The sequence below is a fragment of the Cyanidioschyzon merolae genome, chromosome 18 (genome assembly GCF_000091205.1).
Source record: "Cyanidioschyzon merolae strain 10D DNA, chromosome 18, complete genome".
NCBI lineage: Eukaryota > Rhodophyta > Bangiophyceae > Cyanidiales > Cyanidiaceae > Cyanidioschyzon > Cyanidioschyzon merolae.
Genome location: NC_010144.1, coordinates 1,240,717 through 1,252,792, shown reverse-complemented (window position 1 = coordinate 1,252,792; position 12,076 = coordinate 1,240,717). Strand labels below are relative to the sequence as shown.

The following is a 12,076-nucleotide window of genomic DNA, read 5'->3' as shown; positions in this document are numbered from 1 at the left end:
GTTGTCTCCATTGGAACACAAATATCTTAACCGAACAAAAAAAAAATGCTCACTTTATGTTATTTTCGATATATTTCTGCTTATATTCTTGTCGAATCGTTTTCCCATCGTACCTAATGAATGGCCTTAAATCTGCACATGGCGTGATATTGTTTAGCTTTCAATTATCTACGACTTCAGAGCAGCCCATTGGCTGTGTGTGTTGTTTGCTCCGCTTTGTAACTCTGCTATCCTCATCGTGTTTCTTCGCACGATTTTGATGTTTGTTTGCAAGCCCTTCTTCCATACATTCATATCCACCGGTCTCAGAGATCTCCGAATATCCACAGTAGTCCTCATTGTACGTATTTCGTTCTTGGTTATGAACTTGCTCTAAGTCTCCCTACTCAGCTGCAAGCACAAAGCTACTTATTTTCTTTGGATCATATTCTCAGTTGGAATTCTATCTCTTCTCTTTCAGCGTTCCTAGCACTAGCCGTAACCAAGCTCAATTTTGCTAGTGGCTAGCTTCCAGGCGACTCTGGTGCGATTTCTTCGTCGACAGCTTGTAGGTCCGGGACCTTTTGTTGCCTGCGTAATGATCCACTGCACGGAGGATCCGAGAGCAAAATAGGAAAATTACATCGTGGCCCTAAATTCTCTGGCAGCAATACAGTAGCGGTGGGCACGTTACTTCTATTAGGAGCTCCAATCTCCTTTTCGGCCTACCGATCATTGTGTAGGAGGCGCTTGTAATCACTTTGCGCGGTCGCTATGCAGCACGCAGCACACCGGACTAGGCGCCACTGCGAACAGCAGCTGTGCGTCGCACGTCGACTGGTCTCGTTTCTGGAGTGAGCGTCTGATACAGGAAACGGACCCTACGTATCGATGCGCGTGCCGTGGTTGTTCAGACAAGGTACATGGATATAATTTGTTGGGTCCATTCAGGATTTGAATGTACGTCTAGCTTCGCGTCCTTACCATAAGCATCCACAGGCGCTAAGCGTACGTTATATCTGTTTCTCTGCTGCCGACCCGTATTCAGCATTCCGACTCGGATACCGTTTTCTGTGAAGTTGAGAAGATCCAGTACCGCTGATTACCCTCCCCCGTGCCCATCAATACGCTCTAGCAAGGCACCTCAGTCTATCGCTTTGGCAGTGCTTGCGGTACCAGGTATATTTTCATACAAGCTGAGATCCAACATTGTTTACCATCCATATAGATTGTTTATAGGAATGAACACATTTTGTCGCAGGGCAGCATGCAGGGAACTACATGTGCACTAGAAACAGACCATGATCGAGGCCTCTTTTTCTGGTCTGTATTCTGATTCGTTGGATTCACGCACAACACTGTTCCCTATGCTCTTTCTTGTACGCGTACACTGAATTCACGCACCACTGTTCACTAATCTGTCTAGCTATTGCCCCTACACATCTCTAGAGTAGCAATAGCAATGTTCCGCGCTACCGTTCCTGGAAGGCGGAATCAGCCACCGCGCCGCCTCGGCATCAAAGAGCAGCTGGCCCCGATATGACAATGAGCTTTTCGCCCATACAAGTCTGCTTGCGGCTGCTTCAGGGATGCTTGGTTGGAGGCAAAAATCGCGAGCACCCAAACTCTGACCTTAGCGTCCTGGCTTCTTGTTTATTTTTCAAAGCTTGCTGCTTGGCGTCTCGCCTTCATTCCTTATGACCCAGAGTTTACCGGATGCAGCTCCTGGCACATGCTGGCTGCTCCGTATCCACAAAGCACAGACTGGCTTCACCTTTAGCTCACTCCGGACATGTAGCGGTTTATGCCGATAAACGCACTAGAGCCAGTACTCGAACAACTCCAAACGCGGGTACCGCGGCAGACTCGGAGCTTGTCAGGACGAGACTGTAGCAAACTCCAAGGTACCAGTTGAATGTCGCGCGTCCACTTGAGCTTCATCTAGACTTACATCATGGACATTCTGACTAGCTCCACTGTATGCAGGATTCGCTCTGGGGTACGCCTCGTCGGTCGGAGTCGTGGCGACAGGCCCAATCAGGTCGATCGTTCCATAAGCACCGGTTTGTTGCTACCAGTAGGCTGCCTTGTGCGATCAGCAGGACTGGCACGACTGTGCTCATGAGCACGGGAACTTGCTTTGCATTAATTATGAAGTATATACATACTGTGCACCCTCCAGGGCACCAGAACATAAATATAAACATCGTTCTACACAAAGTTTGGAGCAGTGTGCAGAGCCTCTGGCACAGTACACTCTGCCTTTATAACTATGGGGATCAGGCTGTGGTTACGTTCTTTGTAGTGAAATCTACTGACAGCCAGGGTCATTTCACTGCCGATATTTTTCCTGGCAGTCCTTCTCATCTGCAGTGCATCAACGGAATAACCGTGAGATATTTACTCCTTGGCTTTATAACTTTCCGTTTTCATGCTTTCCACTGCAGGAGCTGTAGAATTGTACGACTAGAACCAATTCTATTTCTCCACATTCAGTCGCGAATCTTGATCATATTGCATCCAATATTGCTTTTCGTTTTTTTTTGAAATAATTTCCATAGATTTTTCTCGTATCTTCCCAACTGTCAAATCCTTATCGCTCTCACTGCACCGTTCCAAGCACCACGCCACAGTGCTAACAGCCAATTTTCATATCTGAATGTATGTTCGAGCGGGGCGCTCCACAACTCCCCAGCCACCATACTATTTCGAAGCATAGATCCATGCAAACCTCTGCTCATTCTTTCTCATGTAACCGACAGCTGCTGCTTTTGCTCTCCGGAAGCATTGGCGCTACTGTACTTCTTCGCACATAAAACTGTATTCCGCGGCTTTCCACGATTGCACACACCAATACTTGTATGCAACTTTGCTCGTTCGTATAAGTTGCTATGGTTGTGTGCCTTACCGAAATGCCTGACAATATGCTGCGGGATGCTTTTTCGCAATAGAGCGCTTTTTACCATCATTACTCAAACATTATCCTATGGCAGAAAAAGCGGCACCTAGAGTGGTACCATCGGTACTGTTCACCCCTGTCCTGCGCGCAGATTGCCAGATCAGCAGGCTGCAACTACAACACTTATGCGAGCCTCCGTTAAAACACGTGCTGCACTCGTCCAAATGTGATAGAGCCTTTCTGCATACGGCATGATACCCACAATACCCTCTGTGCCGAGCCCTGATCCCCATACCTTGCGCAGAGCATTGACCCGCGCAGGCCACAACACTGCATGGGCCACAGCATGCGATGCGTACGTCCCGTAGCAGCTCACGAGAACACCGTCGACCACAAAGCGCCCTGAGCGAGTCAACGGCGCATAGAGACCATTGTGCGTAACGAAGGTCTCGATTGCCACTACGGGGTCCGGCAGGTGCGCAGCAACGTCCAGCAGAGCGTCGCCAACGCTGATTTCTTCCGCGAAAACTGCCTCAACGGCGGAGGTATCCAACTCAAGGCTCTGACGTATGTGCTTCTGATGCTGCTGCTGCTGCTTCTGTGAAATACACGAGAAAGCGGTCGTCATACCGTAAAAGTCTCTAGAGTGTTCGATCATTCGATATACCAGATGCTGTCTCGTCAGACGCAGCTGCTTTCCGGAAAGCGTCTTGATCGCCAGAATCTCTGCAGTAGCGCCGGCCTCGTTATGCAACCATCCTAGTACACTATCTTCGACCAGTTGCCCGCGCCCATTGACGCCCATTACGGCCATACCTGATCGAAGCTCGCTTATCTGCAGATGGTTGCCCAGACCATCGATCAGCACCGAGGCATCCGCGGGGAAGCAGACCGCAGAGCCTTCGCCTACAGCGGTCTGCGTCACATTTGTCGTTGCCGACGGTTCTGCAGTAACGGAGGGCGTCGGTGATGCCATTGGAGTCGGTGTTGGTGTCGGTGTTGGTGTCGGTGCAGGCGTCGGTGTTGCGATGTATAATGTGAAGAGGTCGTTAAGGAGACCTGAGTTGCCTAGGCCTCCGAACAGGACCGGGTCGTTTTGATAGGTATCCCAAAGAACTGCACCGTATCGCGGAGGTGGAAGCGTTGTATTGCTTGTCTTGTTAAGCTCGCCGTAACTATAGGCTCCATCCGTTGTATTGTCACCGTCTACCCAAGTCCATTCAAGACTCGTTATATTGAACGTCCACAGGTCGTTGCAGACAGCGCGTGAAACACCACCGAAGAGATACAGGGTGTTTGTCGAATCTAGGAATCCAGAGGAAAAGGATCTGTACCCCGGAGTGTTGCTCGATGACGGCACTCCTTTCTCGCCGTATACTTCCCCATCCAAACCAACACTGTCATTTCCAGACATCCAAGTCCATTCTCTGGAGCTGATATTGTACAGCCATAAATCATTGAGACGGCCAAATGTTTCAATCTGTCCGAAACCTCCAAAGAGCCAAAAGTTCCCATCAAGGTCTCGCCACGATGTGGCTCCGAGACGTCCAGCGGGATAATTGCTCGGCGATGCCTGGCGAAACTTACCATAGCTTCCAGAGGGATTCTGCTGTTGAGTGCCACCTATCCAGCTCCATTCGTTGTTCGCTGGGTTATACTGCCACAAGTCACCGTAAGTAGATCCACTAGGATTAAATCCACCAAAGAGATAAAACTGGCCATCTAGGCCAACCCAGGTCGCGGGTTGGTAACGACCGCCAGGCGTGTTGCTTGAAGCCGACTTCCCAAGAGGACCATATGTCGGGGGAACATTGGTCTCGTTGGATCCCTGCACCCATGTCCATTCGCCCGACGATACATTATACATCCACAAATCACTATAGGCCGAGATAAAATTCCAGCCTCCATATAACCAAAGGTTTCCGTAGCTGTCGCTCCATGAAGCGGATTCCGTCCTCGAAGGCGGATTGTTGCTCTTGTTGGGAACTCCGCGGGAGCCGTATACCCCTGCAGAGTTGAGGGATGCAGAGCCTCCAACCCAGGTCCAAGAGAACGTGCTTAGATTGTAGTTCCAGAGATCACCGAAGACGTCTCTCAAGTCGCTGCCACCACCAAACAACCAGAGCACCCCGTCAGCGCCGGTCCAGAAGACCGCACCGTACCGCGCCGGAGGCACGTTGCTGGTGTTCGGCACACCCTGAACACCGTAGCTACCTGAACTGCCGGTAGAGTTACTGCCACCGATCCAGGTCCATAAAAAAGTATCTTCGGAGGACAAAACTCCACGAACTGTGTGTGTACTCGACACAACCAATACTACCACCAGGAGTCTCACTATGGAAAAATATCTTTTTCGCATATAGGATACGAAAGGGGTTCTGCACCAGTGAAAAGAAAACACCTCCCAGGGAAACGAGTTGCTTAGAATCTACAGGGATAGGAGAGCCTCCAGCTGCTGGTACTGTTGTCACTGTTGTCTCCGTCCTTACCACCACCAGGCTCCACGAAGTATTCTGAGGTAAGCAGCACGGGAGCGCGTCAAGCACCGCCGTCTGAATGACGCAGATCTGCGCACGGCGCTCCCACAACACGACATTTCTATAATAAACGGCCAAAGATATTTTGCAGCGCCTGCTACTGAGTTTCATGATGGCGCTCTCGTAATGGCAATGCAAGATAGTCGTCTACGCCGCAGTCGTGTTTCAGATACACATGCAGAGTCCAAACACCCAAAAGGTCTAATAGCATGCCCGTCGCACATTCGGACCCGGCCTGCTGTGCCCCAGTACGAAAAACTCCCTCTTTCCGCACGCCATCTGTATATTTGTTGACATCCCGTCTAGGGGTATGTTTGGTGTCCAGATACCCTCAACATTAAATTATGGGCCCCCAACCCGGACTGAAAGGTTGCGTGCATGCACGTGCGAACTATATTGCACAACCAAGATCCTCATGGAATGAGTATATCAATAACTGAAACATATTTTGGTTCTGTGTACGCGCGCGGGGCCGTACAGATAGCTGGCGTCAACGCAGTGGTTCATACTGAAGCACTTGCTGAGGCACGCGTCGAGGTCGACACCAATACCGACGCACCTGGAGACGCAGTTCCAGTCGAAATAACGGCACTCGGAGTCGGAGTAGGACTAATCAACAATCACTCGTTGCTGATGCACTCCTGATCAGAGCGGCAGGAACGCACCTTGTTCACAAGGTTGTCCGAAGGGATCAGGTACGTCCCGCACTGCTTTGTAGGGTCCTTGCATACACAGAATGACGGCAACAGCACCTGTTGCTGCTGCTGCTGTTGTCGCAGGTTCTTGCTGTTGCTGAACGGGTTGTACGTACAGTTCTCTATCTCGGCGTTGCAGCACTCCGGGCCGCACGGAATATACGTCGAGTTCGACACGTTGCCGGTCGTGCCGCTCAGCGAGTTCGAGACGTACCCGTAGGTCTGGCACACGTACTCAGTAACCGGCTGGAAGCACTCGTTGCCGAGCCCCAGGCAGCAACCAGCCTCCAGACACTGCTACGGCGCGTAGCTCGTGCGCTGCGTCCCGTGCTGCTCTCCGCACTGGAGCGTGTTCAGCAGACGCACAAACTGGTTATTGTTGTTGATGTTATTGTTGGTCAGCTGCTGGTTCTGATTCAGCGCGTTCGTGCGCGGCTGGCGCTCAAGCTCGCCCACCGCGCACGTCTTCTCGGGCTGGAAGCAGTACGGGTTCGACGCAAAGTCGCTCTGCTGCTTGCCGTTCTGCACCCACTGGTTCTGCGCCTGCGAGTCGTAGCAGCAGCCCTGGGCATACCAGGTAAACTGGTTGATACCCGCGTTGCCGCACGGCTGGCGCTGCGCTCCCGGTGACGGGCAGACGGGAACCGGTGCCTGCACCTCCTGCAGCGCTACAGAAGCCTGGGGTGCATGGTCGATGTCGTAGTAGCACCAGGGCGCGAGGATGCCGTTCGCTGTGGGCTGCCAGCAGCATCCCGGTATCGCAGTGCACTCATCAGGGTAGATGTAGCTCCAACCGCAGGTGACGCGCTGCGTCACTGGAACAGCGCTTCACGCCGCTGAGACGCTCTTCAGGGTGCACGCGTTTGTCTGGGCGTTGAAGCAGCACCCGACTCGCTCGTAAGCGTCCTGGTTGATGCACTGTCCTGGAGATCCGCAGAGCTCATCGGTGCAGATGGGGGTGGGTGTCCGCGTAGGTTTTGGTGTTGGAGTAGGAAATGCTTTCCTCAATGCAAACACATCATTGAGAAAGTAACTGCCGCTCGTGTTTATGTATCCATTTCCAACAAATATGATCGAATCGGTCCATCTGATGTTCCAGAAAGCTGATCCATAGCGAGTACTTGGTACACTATTCGGGCCTGACTCGCTCAATGCTCCATATCTTGCTGGAGTATTCACTACCGAGCTTCCATTAATCCATGCCCGTTGACCCAGTTTGATATCGAATACCCACATATTGTTCAAACGTCTGCAAGTTCGCCTCTATTGCCGTATCCTTTATGGCAAAAAGAGTTACAGATTACCCAAATAAACGCGCTCTGCCCTCTTGAACGACCGCAGTTAGCATTCTCTGGCGCATTCGATGCGAAGTAGGTCATAGCTATAGCTATATTAATCACTACTGCAGTACGCTTTATGACTTGCGAAGCAATTTTGGTTCTCCACATCAGGAGGAGTGCCCTTTCACCCGATCACTATCCGATCGTAACAGTGGGTTGCCGTTTCATCGTTACGCTGTTGCTCCCACATGCGTCCTTGACGCAGCGGTCTGCGCTTCGAAGGCGCATCCCATATTCATCACTAACAAACCTTAGACAGGGACCAAGGTAGTCGACTTGAGGCCTCGCCTCCGTAAAGCCTGGTCGATCAGATCAAGACTCAGTTCGTAAAGCTGATCTGCCTTGTCGATTTCGTACGTTGGTTCAATAACCTGCGGTTTCGTCTTCTATCCCCCATCCGTATATTTGCCACGCCACTGATAATACGAGCCCGAGTCCGAGAACTGTCCCTGGGTCGCCATTTCGGCTACACGGCGTCCGGCCTCATCATTGGGAAAGTATTGCCGAGTGATGTACTTCTGAAGAATCGGGAAGAATACGTAGCGGAACCAGCCACGCTTTTCGCGGAAGAGGTTGCTGTCGGCGACACATCCCGGGAAAATCGCCACAGAGGTCACCCCGTCGCGGCCGTATCGATCACTGAGCGCCTTCATTGTCAACACGTTCTCGGCTTTGGCGTCTTTGAAAGCTTTTGTGGGCTCAAACGGGCCACTTTCTACCATGTCCGTCGTCTGCGGACCAAGCCCCGCGGCTAGACTAGACGAATCCCCGAGACGAGCCAGCGGGGGATCTTTCCCGGCAACGAATTCGGCGAGTGTGTCTGAGTCGTCAGAAACACAATGCGCCTGCGCGATTTTTTCAGCTTCGGCAACAGCTCCCCACAGAGAAGCAAATGGCTCAGATGGCAAACCTGCATGGTTTCCTCGATGCCGCCCACCGTGAAACGCGGTTTCTTGTCCTGCGGATGCCATATTGCGGCATTGCAGATCAGGGCATCCAGGTGATCGATGCGCGCCACACTCGATAGCGCTCTCACAAACTTCAACACAGAGGCGAAATCTGCCAGATCACAATGCAGCACTGTATAGGCGTCCTTTGGAAGGTTCACGCTGTTTGCTGCACGTTCCGCCCGGTCGACGTCACGACATGCCATGACGATGTTCCAGTTGCCCTTGTTGATCAGAGCGCGAGCTGCATACAGACCGACCCCAGAGGACGAGCCAGTGATCACGGCGATCTGCGACTGTTTCGGGCCCATACGAAGATGCGGCATACGATGCCGGCGCACTACAGGCGAACGCTGCACCCCCACGGGCAGCGGATGGTGACAGCGGTGACGGTATCGAGCTGCGAAGCACCTGTCATGTTCGGTACACAGCGGGAACGGTGCTCGAGTTGCAGCGCGCGCGCAAACAATATGTCTTTCCTGGTACAGCGGAACAGAAACGAATAGGGCTTGCATTTTCTTGGATTAGATTTTCTCCGGTGCAAAGCTGCCGATCACGTCACCGGCTAGAATCGCTCGCATAGGTGTGCGTATCCAGCAAAAAACTTCTTTTGCGTAGCTGCACGAGTGATCGCCCGTCAATTGTCCAGAGTCCGACCTAAATCTCCCGTAGACTGTCTAGCGTTGAGCACATCTAGCACAAGCGCTCAGTGTCTTTTTCAGAAACTAGACAGAACTCCTATGCTTCCCATCAACAACCTCATCAGTAATTGGTGCCAAGGGTTCCGCAGTGCTGCGCTCAGAGATCACAACAATCGTAGACGAACTTCCACGTAGCTCGCCGACGAATACCGTAGAGGAGGTATAAGGAAATTTCCTGAGGTGGTATCTTATTTTGGATGCGTCTGCACGTCAGTTGCAGACGTCATTTCTAGGGCGGGCCACTCGCCACTACTGTACACCGCTGGCGCCGTTCGACTTTCGAAAGGCGTTTCTTTCCAGGGGTGCCTCGTTCGGGCTCGATGTACGGGTTAGGCTCTTGAAAATAATCTGATAGAGTAGACCAGAATACAGTATGCGCTTTTGTCAAGTGCCACGATCGTGCCAGGCGAGATGCAAGGCTCAAACCTCGTGGCAGACTTGGACGCTACCTACGTGCTCTGCCTCTGCCAAGATCGCCGGATCCGGAGGACGAAGCAGGCACCATTACTTGGACAACCACGGCAGGATGGCAATGACTTGAACGGGTATCAGTTCCAGCCCATGACGCCGGATAGATGCAAATTTCAGTTCAGGTCCTTATTCCAGTGTCGGTGCGGCATGCATAACAAGCATATTGATTAAACGAATATCCTTGGTCAGGAATCATTCCGTGTCTTGTTTATATACGATCAATAAAATTAACGAAATTTCTATTGAGTACAGTGTTGTGTACCTTATCCACACAAGTGTAAGCCGCAGAGAACGCGATGCTTTTGTTAGAAGCATCGCGAGGTATCGTGCCAGGCCCCTACATCTCCACGTATGTCAGGGCGGTACTGCAATGGGCACCAGCGACAGAGCCTGTAGCAAGAGATCATTCTACGTGAGTTTGCGATCTACGATACTTTATTTTGGCTGCAGTGGGATGCGAACACGCATGTGCCAAGGCGGGGTATCGGACACGTGTCCTTCATCGATCGGAGTAGCGTCGCGCGCAGTGGATGCATTGCGCTAAATGAGCGCAACTGGGAGATCAGTCAGTCAACTGACACGATGCGCATGCCTTCGTCGAAGGGGAACGCCATCCTGATCAGTAGCGTGTTGTTCTACCGAAAAAAGTTGGATTTCCGTTCAGGTCGTAGCCAAGTACAGTCTTTCAGTTCGTTTTTGTTTCACACCTCAAACATATCTAGTCAAGTGTTTTTCGTGGTTTATAGTAGACACGTAAGAAACGCGTCCGTCTTCAAAAAAAAACTAAAAAACGGAAAAGCTAGTAAATAGCAAGTCGACGATCCTGGAGGCCCAGTGTCGCCGGCTGCCAAAAAAACCCAAATATAGTGCCGAGTCCAGAACAAAAAGAAGAGAAGAAGGACCGAAACGGTAAGGCCCTACGTCGAAGGCGGCAAGGAAGACGGCTGTACGACGAGATGGTGGTGAAAACCTTTCTTCTTGGACATATCAAGCATCCCTACAAGGAAAAGTTGCGGGACGCTATCAAAAAACGTGTCGACTCGTACTCCAAGAGTATTGTCAAGACGTCGTCAGGACTGATGCATTTGGCGAGGGAGATGTATCGCGATGTGGCGCACATGGAAACGGTCTAGATTCCAGACGAGTTTTTCCACAAGACCTTTATTCGTCACCTGATGCTTGGTACAGGGGAAGCGCGGAAGGAAAATGTGCTAGTGCACGCTCTCCACGAAAACTACGCCGAATACCGCTTCGAGCGTACCCGATACAGGGTTGACTCGTGTATTTACGCCTACGGGCCGAAGAAGTACCTCACGAATCTGAAGAACCATTTAACTATGTACCCGGAACGTTTCATGATATGCGCCGTGTTTGCACTCTACCCGGGCATCTCTCGCAAAGGATTCTGGGCAATTATCAATGGCATCACGAACGATCGCATGCATGAAGATGAGATCGAATTTGTCGACAAGTAGGCGTCACGCAGGAGCACAAATGGAGCTTCCGTAATCCGCGCGACTATTCAAGAGCACCGTGCGGTCTTGGGGCTACTCAGTCCAACAGGAAAATTACCTAATTTGAAAAAAGACGAAGAGAGATTTTATCAACTAATCCTGCGCTGTTTCATGTTTCTGAACCGAAAGCACGGACGCAAGGCCGACATGGAGCCGGGTGTGGAAAAAACGAATAGTCGGAGAGAGGGAAGGCTGCGCTTCTGGAGAATCGCTCCCACGCTGATCCGTTGTCCAGGATCAATTCAAGTTTTGTGACTATCGACTCCGGCGTCCTTTACGGCATCTTTAAGGAGATCAGTCCGGTGTTCAGTGTCAGCAGGGAGGAATTCTCCGGTGAAAACCGGAAGACGTACTGGAAGAATATCTTCGATTTCAAGAGCCTCAAAACGAGCAAAAAATGGCATTCACGGGGACGATCGATTACAATGGGAAATCCATATGTGTACACTATCAGCGCTTGAAGGCAGATCGTCCTACCTCATCTACATTGTCGCCCTTGCCGAAGCACGAACACAAGAAGACGGGCCCTGGCACGTATAATCCCCAGGATAACGATCTTGTCGTCGGCCTTAACCTCGGGACCACGAATGTAATAACCATCGTAGCACCCAAACGTTTGGAAGATGGCGCTGACGACAACTTATGCCAGAGCGACATGCGTCGTTTAAAGTTCTCGAGAGAGAGTTAGTACAGAGAACAAGCAATGATGAATGCGAGGAATCAAAGTGAGAAATGGAACGCAAGAGTGAAGGAGAATCTGGAAGCGATCAGGCACGTGACGAGCCGTCGATTGAACTTTCTTTTTTTCTTCCGAAATTCATGAAAATTCGCGTTTCTCATGACGAGGAGGTGTGTGAAGAGTACGCGAAGCTCAGGTGGGCTCGTCTGCATATGAATCTGTACTGCGGAAAACAGCGTGCATTTGCCAACTTTTTCAATGAGTCGGGCACCCTCAAAGGGGACGAGCCAATGGCTTGTAGTAGCGTATGGAGC

At 51.3% G+C, this 12,076-nt stretch overlaps 1 protein-coding gene across 1 annotated transcript, besides 3 other annotated features; it reads right to left on the bottom strand.

Annotated features, from left to right (window-relative positions):
• Window positions 1-3,038: 3,038 nt before the first annotated feature.
• On the bottom strand, window positions 3,039-5,237 carry CYME_CMR506C (similar to hedgehog protein; the record flags this gene model as incomplete). The annotated part of the gene is made up of 1 exon (XM_005538635.1): window positions 3,039-5,237. The coding sequence occupies one exon, from the start codon at window positions 5,235-5,237 to the stop codon at window positions 3,039-3,041; it is 2,199 nt and encodes a 732-aa protein (XP_005538692.1).
• A 798-nt stretch (window positions 5,238-6,035) lies between these two features.
• Window positions 6,036-7,373: a sequence feature (pseudo-gene of trefoil factor).
• Window positions 7,374-7,701: 328 nt separating this feature from the next.
• Window positions 7,702-8,921: a sequence feature (pseudo-gene of NADPH:protochlorophyllide oxidoreductase).
• Window positions 8,922-9,410: 489 nt separating this feature from the next.
• Window positions 9,411-12,076: part of a sequence feature (repetitive element) that runs on past the window's edge.